Genomic DNA, 17,399 nt, shown 5'->3' with positions numbered 1-17,399 from the left:
GCCCACTGCTCCTCTCAGCCAGCCATACTTTGCTGTAAACAGCATGTCTGGTAAACATGATTCTTACCAAACTTTCCTGGATGGAGTCCATGAAACTAAAACTTTTGCATGTTGTAGCATGACCTGTGACTTTCTGGACAGGTGTTATGTCTAGTGATGACAGCACTAAACGTGCTAGCAGACAGATCAGTTACAGGTGTAGTTATGAAAAATGCTGCACACCACTGTAACTAGTCTACTGCTTTTTCTAAGAAAACCAGAAAGCTGCATAAGCCCATTTACACAGAAGAAATTACCAGATCACTAATGGTTTATGAAGCATAAAGCCCATGTGCAAAGCAAGACTCAACACAACCTATTTCTACGCCTCCTTTAAAATCATACAGCAGCACACTAGCTTATGAAGCATGTGTGTGTAAAGACGATGAATAGTATTTGTGAAACTGAAACTGGGTTCGGTGACTTCCGTGAAAGCTGCTTTTCTAAGAAGGAAGGGGAGCTTGTAGTGCAAATTGAATTGGCTGTTCAGAAGCATGTTACAAGCATGCACAGGTTACCGTCTGGCGCAGGCATATGCATACTTGCATATCTAGAGGATAGTCATGTTGCAAAGAAGAGAGAAAGCATTTTGTCTTTGCACTTTTCCCAACACACTGTTTTAAAAGCCTGTTTGTAAGAGATTTTGAAAGGCTTTATAAGATCTCATTAGCATATAAAGTTATTCTTATTATATAAATTAATAATTTTTAAAGGAAAAGCCCATGGTCGATTTATCTTCTGATTGAAGCACAGCTCTGGAGACATTAAATCCACAAGATGATTAACCTTCAGCCCTACTACATTTACAAACAAACCAAGTTCCCTACATTTGTGGCTTAACAGCAAGGAGTGTCAGGTTCCAGGCAAAAAAGGACAGCCCCAGCCAGGTGTGCTCACACTTGCCATCCCGCCAGCATTTGGAAGGCTGAGAAAGCATTACAACTTTGAAGGCCAGCCAAGGCCACAAAGTGAGACTGGTTCAGGAGAGCGGGAAGCCAGGCTGGAGAGGCTTGCTGCACAGACATAAAGCCCAGAGTTTGATCTCCAGAACCACATCAAGAGCTGGAGGCAGGATGTGCGCCTGTCATCCAGAGGCGGGGAAGGAGACAAGTGGGCCCTTGAGGCTTGCTGCCAGCCAGTCCAGCCTGCTACTTGGCAAGCTCCAGGCCAGTGAGACACTGAGTCTTAAAAACAAGGTGGACAGTTCCTGAGGTTGACCTTTGGTCCACACAAACAAAGGTCAACATTGACTGTTTTGGTCTTTTGTTTTGATTTAAAAAAAAAAAAGGTTTTATTATGCAGCTCAGGCTGCTTTGAATTCAGTATTTTTCTGCCTTACCCTCCCAAATGATGGTATATACAACCATGCCTGGCTGGCTCGCCAACTTTTTTTCCCTTTGGTGTCTTTGTTTTTGTTTTTTGTTTGTTTTGGTTTGGTTTTCGAGACAGGGTTTCTCTGTGTAACCTTGGCTGTCCTGGACTTGTTTTTGTCGACCAAACTGGCCTTGAACTCCCAGGGATCTGCCTGCCTCAACCTCCCAAGTGCTGGGATTAAAGGCATGCGCCACCACACCCAGCTGGTGTTTTTGTTTTTTAACTGTGCATGTGTGTGTGTGCCTGCAATGTCCACACAGATCAGCAGACAGTTTGAGAGCCCCTACAGCTGAGTGACAGGCAGTTATGAGCTTGCATCATATGGGTGCTTAGAATTGAACTCCTGTCCTCTGTAAGAGCAGAGATACTTTTTATCTACTGAGCCATCTCTCCAGCCCCTTTCTTTAAGTAGATGAACGAAATTCATTTCTAACTGAGAATAAAATAGAGGCATCAGATATTTAATTCAATTAACATTCATTCTTCTACCTATGTATGCTTAAGTGATAAATCATTAAAAATAATCTTAAATATTTTAATTTTTAAAAACCCTGTTTTAACACTTCAGTTTAAAAGTATGTCCAAAGGAAATGGTAGTTCAAAGCTGCTATGAGAAAAATGTCAAATTATGTATCATCAAACTCCTTCCTTTGGATAGACTTTCACCAAAGAGTATTATTTCCTAAAACAGCACAAGGATGGTAAAGATGAGCAGTACTGTGACACAGTTGTACAAATTAACCTAGTTTAGCCTCGGCACAACTGAAAGGGAGCCAATCAGAAAGCCAGCCAGTGTGAGAGCAACATTTAACAAGATGTGAGCCAATCTAGCATTCTGAGCCTCCCTATTTCAAACAAAAAACAAAAATGTTTTCCGTGTTTCAAAAGAAATGATCCATAGTTCCTGCACCAAAGAATTCTAAGTGTGTATCTGATTCTTTTAAAGACCTTAATAAAAGCCAAAGCATTTCCCATAGGAAAGTTAACATTAAAGATCCCAGGAAGCAAATAAACTGGGCCTTCACTTCCCAACTGATGCTCACTACATACTGATCTTAGGAACAGGGTCTCACTGTGCTGCTTACAGCAGCCTTGAACTCCTGGCTGTATTCAGGGAATCCTCTTGCTTTGGCCTGTCACTGGGATAGTGGGAGCACAGTCATACCCCGCTAAAAAATGTAGGGTTCATTGTTTCTCAGAAGTGAATCTCAAGTTTGTAGCACAGGCTGACCTTGAACTCAGTCTACCAAATAACTGGGACTACAGGTACATGCCATGGTATCAGGTCCTATTGAACCGACACAAAACCCTTCACTTGAAATTTCAAATCCCGGGGCTGGAGAGATGGCTTGGTGGTGAAGAGCACTGGCTGCTCTTCCAGAGGACCTGGGCTTGATTCCCAGCACTACATGGCAGCTCACAATTGTCTGTAACTCAAGTTCTAGGGTATCCAATGTTCTCTGTTAGTCTCTGCAAGCACCAGGCATACATGTGATGCCCAGACAAAGATGTAGGAAAACCACTCATACACATTACAATAAACTTATAAAAGAAATTTAAAAACCAGTACGCTTTTATAAGCATATACAACTCTATATTCAAAAGACGTAAATCAGGAAAAATGTTTCGGTTTTATTCCCACCGTTTCCCTTTTCCATCTTCATTTTTGTCATCACTGCACAAAAGACAGGAACTATTTCTTTTGGGCCTCAGGCAAGACTTTTTTGTAGGACACTGGGAAAGGATTTTTTTCAGAAACTTGGCTTTGAGAAAGGACATAAAGACCTGGACTGCTTTTCATGGACAGGTCAATGAACACAAACAAGGGATACCTTGAGCTTATAAGCACCGACTACATCTTTTATGCTTTTACTGTTACTTTCTTCGCACTCATCTGTTCCTGCTTCACTCTGACTAGACTTGCACTCTTTAAGGAAAGAAGCTGCAGCTTGCTCTTCTTTTCTAGCTTAAAAATCTAGCACATTGTGAAAGAGCTATCCAATGATTACCCATTCCCCACCTCCACCCCACCCCCAACACATCCAGTGTGGGGCAGTTTTGTGTCAACTTGCCACAAGCTAAAGTCATCTGAGAGGACGAACCTCAATTAAGAAAACACTTCTAGGGCTGGATAGATGGCTCAGAGGTTAAGAATACTGGCTGTTCGTCCAGAGATCCTGAGCTCAATCCCCAGAAACCACATGGTGGCTCATTACCATCTATAATGAGATCTGGTGCCCTCTTCTGTCATACAGGTGTACATGCAGGCAGAACACTGTATATGTAATAAATAAATCTAGATAGAAAGAGAGAGAAAGAAAACGCTTCCATAAGACTGACTTGTCGGCAAGCCTGTAAGGCATTTCCTTAATTATGGTTGATGTGCGGCCACCCCTGGGCTGGTGGTACTGGGTTCTATAAGAAAACAGGCTGAGCAAGCCATAGGGAGCAAGCCAGAGGCCCTCCATGGCCTCTGCATCAGCTCCTGCCTCCAGGTTCCTGCCCTGTGGGAGTTCCTGTCCTGGCTTCCTTCAGTGATGGACTACAATGTGGACGTGTAAGCCGAATAAGCCCTTTCCTCCCCAACTTCCTCTTGGTCATAGTGTTTCATCACAGCAACAGACACCCTAACTAGGATACCCCAGAAGAAAGTGAGCAAGTGAAAAATGAAAAATTCCTTACAAAACACACACCAAAACATAACCAACAAGTACTCTAGAGCAACTCAAATAACTGTGCCTTCCATTCACTGGATAAGTCATCGGAAAAATATAGTAAGAGTGGGAAAGCTTTAAACTTTCTGAATAGAAATTAGGCTATGTCTGATTTCTTAGGTGAAACCCTCTAACTTGATCTCACAAGTCCTGGGGTGTGCCCACTCCTCGGCACGCTGCACGCCATGGGGACAAAGTTCTCATAAGTAGCTCCTAGCTTCCTTGATCAATGAAAATACAAGTATATATTTAAGCCTGAGAAAGTGGCTTGGCTAAGTACTTTACATGCAGTGTTCTACTTAATCAGTCCTAAAATCTTTCTACATAAGAACAGGCACACTGAAAGTGAAATGCCAAAATCACGAACAGCAGAATCCAACTTCTGAAAGGAGCCTAAAGTTACCAAGGTGAATGCTCATGCTAACAGATGGCTATGCTGACTGCGGATGAAAACAGTAGCTCAGACCCATGGCTGTCCCTCCGCTCACAGGACCAGCAGCCATACATTTGTAGATATTCATCTCATGCCTGCCTTCCAGTGAAGAAACTGCTGGCTCTAGTTCTAAAGACAAATCTACTACAAAACAGCCAGCTGCCTTGAGATGTTTCTGACAGCCTTCCTGGCAACAACAGGAATTTTACTGCTGTCTGCTGGGCATGAGAAACCAATGCACTCTTAGTAGGGTAGCCTCAGTCCTCGCCCACTGGGACACACCCGCTCTGTTCCTGCTAGAATGGAGTGGGCTTCTCTAAGCTTTGAGCATCTTCTGCATCGGACCAAACAGAGGGGCAGGTGGTCTACCAGCTTCATTCTGCTGGCAAAGCTAAAGCAAGGAACTGAAGAAATGGTTTCTGCTCTTGCTTTTACTCCAGAAGTAAATAGTACACATTTCCCAGAAGTCAAGGGAGAAACCGATCAATTAAAAAGTGTCTAGCTTTGAGTTGCCCCTGCAGAGTATATTTCAAATTAATTCATTAAGGTTTCTTTAAACCACTAATAATCATTAGGTCCTTTTTTTTTAATAATCATTGTGGGATTTTTAAAAATAATTTACTTATTTTCATTTTATGTGTCTTGGTGTTCTGTCTGCATGTATGTCTGTGTGAAGGTGTTAGATCTTGGAGTTGCAGACGGTTGTGAGCTGCCATGTGGGTGCTGGGAATTGAACCCAGGGCCTCTGGAAGAGCAGTCAGTGCTCTTAACTCCTGGGCCATCTTTCCAGCCCCCATTAGGCACTTTCTACAACTACGCACTTACCTAATCCTTATGAAGCCAGAGTCTAGCTTTCATTTTGTTCACAAAGTTCTCTGATCCTAAATTAAAAGCCTTACCAACTACAACCCCAGATCTCCAACTTTTCAACACTTTTTTTTTAAACCAAGAAAGAAACTAGCTGGTAATGGTCATAAAGAAGAAAATATAATTATTTCTATGTCAGTCTTTAATATTTTAGTAGCTGATTAAAAAAAACAGATGAAAGGAGCTATAAACTTATATGAGAAAACAATTCCCTTAATACTCTTGGCTTTAACTTTATGTAAAGAGACAGCTAATGATAACTTCCCCTTAAAAAAAAAAAAAAGCTGAGCAATTTAGCAGTGAAGCAGGGCCAGGAGGGGCTTCAGCAGGGGAAGCTGCTTCCAGCCACACCTAAGACACGCCTCCTTGGGACTCACATGATAGAAAGACAGCCCCAAGCACACAGTAATTGGCCCTCTGACTGCCACATGTGTGCATGTATGCACACACACAATAAATGACATTTTAAAAAGCCAGCTTTCACATGACTAGAAATAGTATTTTACTAGTTTATTATACTATTTTGGTATAGAATTCAGAATTTGATAAAGCTTAACAGCATTACCTTTTTGGCACTTTCAGGACCCGATTCATCAAATCGAAATCTGACAATTCGAAAATCTTTACAATAAATAATTAATTCCGTTGGATTAAATTTCAGCTTCTGGTTGGGGCCTAGGACTTTCTGTTTCCTCTTATGGTCATTCACTGAAGAAGGAGGAGAAGAGACAGAAAAGCATGTGACAAAGTTCTCTCTTAGTGCTCTTCAAGATTCTTCTTGTTTGTCTTGTTCTGTTTCTCGAGACAGAGTTTCTCTGTTACACAGAGCCCTGGCTGTCCTGGACTCACTCTGTAGACCAGGATGGTCTCAAACTCACAGAGATCCGCCTGCCTCTGCCTCCGAGGGCTGGGATTAAAGGCGTGCGCCACCACGCCTGGCAGCTCTTCTGCATTGTAAAGAGCTTCCCAGCAGAGACCAGCACCGAGCCACCAGTGCTGGAGCCGGCCCCACTGCTTGGCGCCACTTCCTGACTTTTCATATCTGCCTGTGGCTCCTAGACTTTTGGAGGGTTGGCTCTGACTTTGATTTTAGAGATATTCTAGAGGATTTACATTGATATACTTAATGATTTTTAATTAAAAAGAGAACACAATTTTATAAACTAAAAAAAATCATATCTCCATTTTACAAGCATTTCTTGACTTTTCTGTTTGTTAAATTCTTGGGACTTAAAAAAAAAAATAAGTGTAAAAGTCTACAGAAATAAAATTCCAACTCAAATATTTGAGACAATGGTCCATTAAGGAATACTTCTGGATTTCAGTCAACTTTCAGAGACCCATTCCATTTTATGAAATTCTTTCACTGTGCTTTCCAGGCCAGCCTTGAGTTCTGGGACTCAGGTGACCCTTTTGCCTCGGCCTCCCGAGCAGCTGAGGCTAGCCTATAAGCGCAACTACCACATGCAGCTCCAACTTTTAGAGGAAGCACATGCAGAACACCACATACCTGTGACAATCTGCTCAATACATGTCAAGGGGACATCATGTTCTCCAAGAAGAAGGTTTCTGTAATGGAATTTCTGAAATGGAAACAATATGCATGTGAATTCTCTTGTCAGTGGCCTCAAAGTGGTAATAACAAGCCTTATTCAATGTGATAAGAAACTCAGAGATCGTTGCAGTGCAGCAAGGGCCATCCCCGGAGGAAATGACATCTCACAGCACAAGTAGGAAGTAGAGGCAGAAAGACATGTGTGTTTTGACTTTTGAGACAGGATGTCACTAGGTAGCCCAGGCTGGCTTTTAACTCCTGAGAATTCTTTAGCTTTAGCAACCTGAGGCTTGGATTACATGCACAGATCACCACATTTTTATTCTAACAAAAGGAAATTAAAATATATACCACAGTGTGACTATAATATCTGAGAGATGTAACATGATCAATCGTTCTATAGGCAAACAAGTGCATGCCTAGTTCTGGATGAATAGGCCACAAAGTAATAAAAGAAAGGAGGCTCGTAGGTCACCAGACTTTAAGGAGTAAAATCATATCTGATTGTCACAAGAGGAGCTAGTGTGGGAAGTGACATAATGTCTACTACAATCTTTTTAGAGGTGTGTTGGGTTTTGATATAGGGTCTTGCTCAGCTTCACCTTAGAACTGTAGTCTCCTGCCTCAATTTTCCAAGTACTACAACCTTAGAAAAGGCTTTGGGGCTGGGAATGTAGGTAGAAGTCCCAAGTTTGATTCCTAGCACCTGGCAAAGTGGAACACATCTGTAATCCCAGAATTCAGGAGGTAGAGGCAAAAGGATCAGAAGTTCAAGGTCACTCTCAACTACACAAGGAGTGTGAAGCCAGCCTGGGGTACATGAGAGCCTGTAAAATGAGAGAAAGAAGGGAAAGCAGTAAAAACAAGGCTTTTGGTGAGTGCCAGCCCACGGTTTACGCCTCCTAGCAAATACTTCCTAGTCATTTTCCAACCTGGATGTCATAGTAACTGCTGTCAGCATGGCTCCAGCTTATCACTGGGTTTAAGCTACTCCGGTATAGGGTCCCCCGCTCAGTGAATGAAGTCTGGGGCCACAGATTCTTCAGTGAAGCCAAAAGCAAAGGGAAAATGCAAGGCCACATCAGAGGAGCTAGTTTCCCTGCATACCAAGCATTGCTAATGCCTTAAATTAAGTCTAAGTATAATTCTGGAGATTAACACATATACAATATACAGAAAATATTTTAAAAATTAGTGAATGGCTATATGAAATAAAATATATTTATATACAGATCATTCAAAGAAATGCTTGGGTTATCAAAAAATATTTTATCAATATTTTTTCACTCTATACACTAGAAAATGGAATTCAAGTTTCTGGGAAAAAGAGCTAAGTAGTGGAAAAAATAAACCAATAAATCAATAAAATGTTCACCATTTATATTATATGCCAAATAACTGAGTTTTTCTATTCATGATTAGTCAAAAAGAATATTTGTTTTTATAAATACATTTCTAAAAATGAAGGAAGAAAATAACCCTCTTATTGAAAAACATATATAACCAGTAATCCCAGAGAATAAAGCAGAGTGACTTAAAATCATCTGACTAAGCCTAATATGAGGTGTAATCTAGTACATGATTGAGAGGAGGAGGTGAGACAGAGGCAGGAAGATCCAGAGCTCAAACCCAGCCTGAGCGATATGCTGAGGCTGTGGACTGGGAATGTAGCTTAAAAGTAGCGTGTGTGCAAAGACCTTAGCCTGAGCTAATATTACACCAAAAGAAAACAAGCCAACAATCACAAAACCCGCTCACTCTAGTACTCAAACAAGCTGTGGCATTCTCCTTCACTGTATTGATTTTTGTAAATTAATTTTATTAGTTCTATGAGAATTCTGTACAATGAGTTTTGATCGAATTCATTCCTCCCTCAGCTCCTCCCAAATCCATCACCCTTGCCTACTCACACAAATTTGTGCTAATGCTATCAATTCCATTTTTAGAGTACATTTCCAACATTAATGGTTTGTTGATAATCTAACAGTTTTCCATATATTTTTATTTATATAACAATATATTCTACTTAGAATTAAAACCTCAACATAATTAAGCAGTATACAAATAAATACCTGTAATGGCATTGGGTCATCTGTAATAAAGGAAATTTTGAAGTTACTGCATATCAACTTTCCCCATAAATCATACTGGCTCGTGTCTGTTGCGATGCATTTTCTCACAAAATTTACTTCATTTACAACAATTTCTCCTAAAAACAAAACAAAACATAGTGAGCTACAAATATGCCAAACAAACCCAAAACCACCGTGTGACCTTGCCGGAGGACTTCATGACTGGCGTTGTCTGGAGCCATGACTGTGAAGAGCAGCTGCCACTGGCTGCCAGCACTTGTGGGCACTTTCTTTGCGTGCTTGGTGGGTATGGAACAGAAGGAAGCCCAAAAAGCTCTGGGGTCTGAGGTGACTGAAGCAGAAAGGCTGCCGCAGCCCTGTGCTTTGCTGCTGCTCTACTGCCTCTAGTTAGCAGGTTCCAAAGACGGTCCTGAGAGACTCGTGATGGAATTTCTGTGATTTGTTAAGATGTGGCACACACTAACAAGCGTGTCTTTGATCATTTTTAAGGAAATGAGAACCAGCATCCATTTTTATCTGCTTTAAAGTATACTTCAGAAAAAAACTTTGCATTCAAATTGTAACAGAGTAAATAATAAAACTTTACAAATAAAGTCTCAGTTAAAAGGGAAGACTAAAAAACAAATATTAGAAACCCAAACAAGAGCTCTCAAATGCTTCAGAAATGAGTAATTTCTCGAAAAGACATTTAAAACTTGATCATCATTTTAAGATCTACAATGCAATTAGACGGGGCACATTTTAAGCATTCAGCCACTTTGGTCAATGGCAGAAAGCCAGGATACAGTCTATTTTGCACTTTCTATCACTAAGAAACTGTTTTCATGGTGATGGCTAGAACCTGTTTGCCGACAATCCCCAAACACCTCATTTATGAAGACTGGAACGTTAAGTCTCAAAACAATCCTCTCTAACAAAAAAAAATGTTAACAATAAACTGCATGACAGTGAATAAATTTTACTCAAAGCTCTTAAAAATTCATAAGGCTAATTTCAAGAACAGCCGCTAATATTTACTTAAGGATTTAATTCATATGCTCATGTCAAATTCCTGGCTCAAGTCACTTCAGAAAATTTCCATCCTGAATACAAGCTTCCCTCACACACGGCTTAAGGCCCTGAATGCCAAGTCCTGCTCAGCTGTCTTCCTCACCCTCCCGCCCCAGCCACAATGGCCTTCTATGAACCCCTTTTAGATACCACACTCCTTCCATTTATGGGTCTTTGAACATGCTCCTGCCTTGGAAGATTCTTTCTTTTAGACAGTGACTGCACTAAAGAACGTCTTAAAATAAATCTTCTTGCCTAGATTAAATCTCCCTTATCACAGCACCATATACTTGTAATTAATCCCACTGCTCATTGCAGCTACAAGTTGACACACGTTTACTTTCTAAGTTAATGCTTGCCTCATAGTCAGGATTATATCTCCAATGGTGGCAGAATACAGACTTTTTGTTGAAACTTCAGTCATAGAACAGTATCTCATACGTGTTAGGTGGCTGCAGCAAAGAGCCAGACTGACTGAAGCAAAGATGGGTACCTGGAATCACACCAGTTAGTAAAGCAGAGTAGGAGCGAATTTACAGTAAGGAGTCTGGGGTCTATGCTGCTGCAGTGGGAATGTCTCAGCACAGTGAGCAGACTGATGTGACGAGTCAGCATCATGATGGCCTGTGGTACTGCAGCAGGAGCCTAAGAAGCAGACAGCTGCAAACATGTGAGGATTCAGCGGATGCTCAAGCCTGATGCTCAGTACTGTTGTAGTTGGTTACACCCTCCACAGCGCCCAGGCCAGGCCTCCAGTCCTTTGATCTTCTAAAACAGTGTATCCGTGAATTAAAACGCTACAAAACTTAGTCTAAATCATCTAGGCAGCCATCTGCAAAGCGGTATTACATGAGCCCTTTAAAAGACAGTTTTGTTTTCTGCTTTTCCAGAGAGTGACATACAACCCAACTGAGGAAATGAGACTTGGGGAGGGGCAGAAAACAAGAACAATACCAAAATAGCACAAGAGTGACCATGTAAGACATAAACTATGACAGCTCCACGCCAATGGCTGTTCTCGTTTTCCAGATGCATACTTCCCTGATAGTTAGGGCATTCGCTACCAGCCTCCAAGCTAAGCTCTGTCACTGAAGCACTGTTGGTTTTGTACTTGGTGAAAGGGACAATGAACACGGGGCTTCCAGAACAGTGCTCCAGGCTTAGCTGACACTCAAAACTCAGATAACAAACATTTCCTGAGAAGGTTCCTGATGACACTTCTCCACGAGCCCCAGGTCTGACTTAGGTGACTGTCCTGAGCCCTCACAACCTTTGTTAACCTCTACCAAAGCATTTCTGCCAAAGAACGGAAACTGTATAAGGGCAGAATCTGAAGCTCACCACCACCACGTTCCCAAAACAAAAAACAAAAAACTGTCCGCCAAGTGACATTGGGCATGCACTCCATACCTGCTGAAGAAAGCAACCCATTACAGTCAGTCACAGCATTTCAATCTTCTCTCCCTCCCCACCTCCAGGATCCTGCCTCATGGATGGAAGAGAGCAAAGGTCATCAAACCCTACACACTGCAAATCTTACATCCCAACCACAAAGCTGCGGGCCCTCTACTTGCTCCCTGGCAAGGCCAGCAGCAGGAAATCACTACCTCCTAAGACAGTCCACTTTCTGGCAGCTGAAATAGAAAGTTCTTCCTCGAGCTGGGTCACTGTTGTGAACAAAGCAGAGCCAAAGACATGGCTCTTTTCATGTCACTAAAGAGTTTTCTCTGCACTGACATTCAATCTGCCCTCTACAGTTGCAAAGCATAAATCTGTACGTGAAAGTCAGCAGTGTAGTGAGGTGGGCCAGGCTGCTTAGTGGCTAACACACATGGGAGCCAGGCACGGAAGTCCCCTCTGCCTTGGCAGGCTCTGCAACACTGGGCAGCTCCCTGAATTCTTGCTAGCTCCTTCACCTATCAAAGGAAGACAAGTTAGTGCCTTGCCTGACAGGGCTGTTGTGAGGATCGACCTATGGGGTGCTATCAGCCAAGGCTGTGAGTTCAAGTGTCAGAAGCGCGCCTGGAACCAGGTTAGCAACAAGGAAATTCTGCAGCTTTGTGTTAGCTGGACATCAAGGACAAGAAAACACAGAGGCCTGAACACCGTCACGCCGGCCCTTGGTGCTCTTCACTCGTTGGCACGGGTTTTCTAGAACTGCAGTACAGGCAGTACTGCCATGCTTTCCTTAGTATGAATGTGGACGCAGCTGGAAGCAGAGCTGTGTGAGGATGACCCAACTGTGGCTGGGCGCAGTTGAGTTATAACTATTTGTCAAAAGGAGGACACAAAGGAACGGGTTATCTCTGCACGGCGCCCACTAAACTGTACTGATAATAATCTAATCCTGTGGTTTCCAGTTTCCATTTCAAACCGTGCCTACACATCATAGAAATTTAGGGGACCAAAACAGAGTTCCTAACTTTGTATTTTGCCAACTTAATAATTTTTTACTTAGCAAGAGAATATCCTATATCAAAGAAGTTGGAAGATAATGTCAGCACAACAATTTTTAAAATCAAATAACGTCAACCTTATAAAAGAAACTCCATCTTCCTGAACTTCCTTTTACCATGGTCTAGCAAAAAGAACACTTCAGGCTGAGCACAGTGGCTTACAATGCCAGACCTTAGGAGGCTGAAGCCAGGGGATCACTGAATCCAAGGGTTTGAAACCAAAATATTGTTACAGTCAACTAGATAGATAGATAGATAGATAGATAGATTGCCCAAACATCATCCAAGCCCTACCTGGAATTCTGGGACTACTTATCAGTTCACAGCCTTCTATCTATCCAGGCAGCATGGAAGCCCCTCAGGGCCCTGTTGTGACCCAGATTCACTATACTTCAGGAACCTTCCCCTCCTACACAAAACCTAGTACCCAGGAAGTCCTCATATATTCCTATACATAAATACATACACAGTTACATGCTTTAATGTTTTCTTTCTTTTTTTAAAGATTTATTTACTAAGTACACCTGCACACCATAAGAGGGCACCAGATCTCATTATAGATAGTGGTGAGCCACCATGTGGTTGCTGGGAATTGAACTCAGGCCCTTTGGAAGAGCAGCCAGTGCTCTTAACCTCTGAGCCATCTCTCCAGCCCGTACTCTGTTTTCTAAAAGCATGAAATGACTGGCATCTACACAATATAGTGCTAAGAGAACAGGAGTCATATAATAAGCTGATGACAAAGGGCATGCCAGCCCAAGCGGTAGCTACGCTGACACAGTACTTACTCCAATTGCAGCCTCAGAAGTAATTCTCTTGACAAGTCTAGCATGAAATAGCAGTGTGTTTCTCTTGCTCCTAAATCCAGGAGTTGGACTGTTTGCTTGCATGCCTAAGGTAACAGTTTCAGCAGGGTGGGGTCCTTTTATTCAATACTTTACTCAGTGAGAGCTCAGTGTCACATTTCAGGCACCATGTAAGATGTCACGGGATTTGATACATTGATGATATTTGAAACAATCCCTGTCTAAAAGAGCTTGGTGAACAGGGGAAGTTGAAAGTTACTAACGTAAACCAGAATCTGAATTAAATTACTCACCATTTTCTTCAATTTCCCTTACCTAATGAACAATGGGGATCATTTAAAACTTGGCATTAAGGCCTAACAGAGCACAAGACCAAGGCACACAAGTAAACAATTGATTTTGTGTTCTAACTTTCATCTGCTTATTGAATTAGAAGTTCAAACTTGGGGCAACTGAAGTAGGATATCTTTGGACCTAAGGCAGTAAGCCAAAGCATAGCGTGCAATACTATATCACTGAACAATCACTTCTTGTTCCGTGTGCCTGGGTAAAGAAAGCCACAGGTGACTTGGGAAAATTTTCTCTTGCCCTCTGATTGCAATGAAGGCCAGAGCTGTGTTAGCCAAGCCCTCAGTAAAAAGTGTATCTATCTGAGGTCCTTACAGTTTGTTCACTGTCATTTTTGTGGGTGAAGACGAAAACCCAGTGACTTACACAAACTAAGCATGTTAAGCACACAATCTACCGTAAGCTACAACTAGGCTGTTCGGTTATCAGATCACAATCCTTCCTACATGTTTTCCAGATGACAGGTGGAGAGCTCCATGTTGTAGGCTGAGGAAGTACAGCACGGGCTCTAACAGTAATCACAGACTTGTGCCTTAGAGTTAAGGCAGGAAATGGAGACGGCAGTGGGATCCCAAAGAGGATGGGAAGGTGAGCTTAAGAGGGTAAGGACAGCAGGGTTAGGTGAGGAGCAAGGCTCTACAATTCGGGATCAGCTCAGTACTCTGTGAAGGTCAGTGAGGAGCGAAGAGAGCCTGGACATCAGGGTTATCATCCATGCAAGTACAGTTCACATGTGACATGAGCTTTGATGCAAAAAAACCAATACAGGTCAGGAATTTCCTTAACTGGCAATTAAACAGAAGACACTTTTTTTTCTAGGAAAAGTACACTAATCACAGTCAGGAACTGAGGTTAATTTTTTTAAAAGTAATTTTAAAGACTATTTCTTCACTAAGAAAATTCTTTAACCATAATCATATGCACTGATACGTTTCCTAAGCATATCTTAAGTTTAGAAGATAATTAAAAAAAAAAAAGGCCACATTGGTTTCAGTGTCAAAGCACAGAATTGCTGAGGAGGGGACTGTCTGTCTAAGAACCAGGCCAGTTCAAAGTAAAGGCAAAGTTCAAGAGCTCCCAGGCACTGGATGAGCATGGTCACTGCTTCCCTTGCTGTTTTAAAAATACCTACAGTGGCAAACACCAACAGGGACCATGCACATGATTAGGGAGCAAAGGTTACTGTGTACTGCTGCTGTTCACTCTCAGGGATAGCAGAGAGGCTCATTAGTACACACCGAGTAAAAGACACCAACAAAATCCAGAAAAATACAACTTCATAATAAAGCCTAAAAAAACTTTTCAAGAGTTGCCATCTACTGTCCAGAACCGAAGGTCAATGCTTTAACTGTTCATTCCTACTTACTATGTATTTTTTAAGTTTGCACATTTGTTAAGTTACCATCAACAGAGTCTTAACTATCTTATTTAATTGATGGATTTGAGATTTCTAACATAGCAAACTGGTTTACGATCATAATTTAAGCCTAAGATAGATAGGCCTTCCTACACTCTGGCAATTTGCCCTAATAAGCTTATTGAACAACCAACTTCTCTTTAATTACTGTGTAAATGTTACACAACTCAAAATAATAATCAAATAATAGTTTTCTACACTGTAAAACTGTTTACTATAAACCCCTACATCTATTTCTAGGGACGCTATCTGCGGTAAATTAGTTCTTAACATGTGATTCTCAACCCTAAGAGGCACACTCATCAAACACACACACACACACACACACACACACACACACACACACACACGGGGGGGGGGGGGGGGGGAGATTAGGGCAATGTCTAGAGACATTCTGGTTGTGCTGAGGCCATGACAGTTATTCAGCAGGAGATGGGGCGCCACTGGCATGGAACAGATCGAGGCCAAAATGCAGGGATGGCTGTCAGCTCAGGACAGCTTCTCACACAACAAAGAATTGCCCGGCCGGAAAGGTCAATAGTGCCTCTGCTGGAAAACAAAGTTCTAAACTGAAAACAAGCAAATTTGCAGACAGCTGACAACCTCAAAAAACACGGAATGATTCAATGTCTGCTAATCTCTGTCATTAGCTTAGAGACACAAGCATGCTTTTCATACTATCAAAACACATTAAAATGATGATTTGATTATTAATCATGAATTCATTAGGTGCTAACACATGTAGGGCAAAAGAACTTTCACTACCCAAGTAATTAGATCCTTCTTTCAAAACTAGCATTTCAGAAGACAGGAATGAGGTCGTTATGCTCTTGAAACTCTTCTATCGTACTTTAAACTTTCCGAGACAAACATCAATTATGTCTGGCCAACTCTTTATTCTTCTTACTTCTTAAGTTTTTTTTAAACTGGAAAAAGTTTAAGATAATAGAACGAGAAAGTTAACCACACAGGTACCATCCAGTCCAATCCGTGCAATCTCAGTCCAAAACACATTAGAATTGTCAAATTTACCTGGCAAAAGGACTGGCTCCAGTTTTTTAATCTTCGGTTCGGAACTGATCTTATCGTCAGTCTGAAAGACATGAGCAAAATAAAGCAAAATCCAAATACCGCCCGTCATAAGACACTAGGGCAAAGTTTCTAAGTGATGACACATGCGACAGACACATATCTCCCACTTAAAACTCTCTCAAGTTCAAGTCGAGATCGTTTTCAGATCTACCCACTATGGACTTGAGAGCCTGACAGTAAACATATTTACAACAGCCCAAAGCCGCTTTCAAGAGTTCCCAATTACTAGACAGGTAAGCTCTGCGAAGTGTCCACTGCGCTGCAACCATCTGGCAGTCACAGCAGGGTCGGTGCCAGCCCCGAAGGAAGGAAAGAAACGCAGCTCGGGACTGTCCCCCGCTAAGGTCTCGACACGACAGGACTAGGGACCGCAGGACTTCAGCCAGAGAATGGCCGCCACCGCGGAGCTCTACAAGTTTCCACCGCGCCCGTGGCTCCCGGGAGGAGCGCTCCCCCGCGCCGCGTCCAGGTCCCGGGGCGGCCCGCGGAGCCGCGAGAGCTTACCTGGGGCGGCGGCAGGAGGTAGGACCTGAAGCTGGGTCTGGGCGGCTTGAGGGAGAACATGGTGCCGCCGCCTGTGCGCCCCGGCCCTATGGCCGGCCAGACGCCTCTGGGATCAACGTTCCCGGTACGGCTGCCCAGGCCGGGTCTGCGGCCCGCCCCGCCGGGCGGACAGCCGGGCGGGGACCGACGAGGCGGAGTGCCCGCCCGAGGTGGGCGGGGCCGAGAGGAGCCACGCCCATCCCCGGAAGCGCCGCGCGGAGCGGCGGCCGAGGCTCTCAACCTCTAGGCCGCACTGTCGCGGAGCGGGAAGCTGGATTGGGGCGTTGCGGGGGGGCCTCCCCGAGAGGCCATCTTGAGAGCGCGCTTCTACGGAGGCCCGCTTGGGTCATGGCGGCTTTCACGGGACCTATTGCGACTCGCGGGGTCCTTGATGACCATGCGAGGCTGCTGTAGCGTTGTCGTGGGCAGTGAGCATTGCAGCTCCTGTCCCGGGACCCGTCTCGGCATCTGCCGTGGCTGAGGTCGCATCCCTCCTGAGCTACTAGCATCGGTTTTTCTGTTGCTGGGTTTGTTTTCTTTGAAGCGAGAGAAGTGCAGAAACCCCGGGCAACGCGAGGCCTCACAGTCACAGTTGCCTGCGTGTTGAGGGGC

The 17,399-nt window shown here is 43.2% G+C and overlaps 1 protein-coding gene across 1 annotated transcript in view; it reads right to left on the bottom strand.

Annotated features, from left to right (window-relative positions):
• Positions 1-16,964, bottom strand: part of MTMR10 (myotubularin related protein 10) — a 45,865-nt gene extending 28,901 nt beyond the window's left edge. Inside the window, exons 1-5 of the mRNA XM_084772360.1 lie at positions 16,749-16,964; positions 16,185-16,245; positions 9,055-9,191; positions 6,938-7,010; positions 5,993-6,135 (exon numbers count right to left, since the gene is read on the bottom strand). Coding sequence (XP_084628486.1) covers positions 5,993-6,135; positions 6,938-7,010; positions 9,055-9,191; positions 16,185-16,245; positions 16,749-16,808 — 474 coding nt within the window. The 5' untranslated portion in view covers positions 16,809-16,964. The remainder of the gene's footprint in view (positions 1-5,992; positions 6,136-6,937; positions 7,011-9,054; positions 9,192-16,184; positions 16,246-16,748) is intronic.
• Positions 16,965-17,399: the final 435 nt, after the last annotated feature.

The sequence above is a fragment of the Acomys minous genome, assembly GCF_964271855.1.
Source record: "Acomys minous genome assembly, chromosome: 2".
Taxonomy (NCBI): domain Eukaryota; kingdom Metazoa; phylum Chordata; class Mammalia; order Rodentia; family Muridae; genus Acomys; species Acomys minous.
The sequence above is the reverse complement of the archived record's forward strand: the minus strand, read 5'-3'. Positions and strand labels throughout refer to the sequence as shown.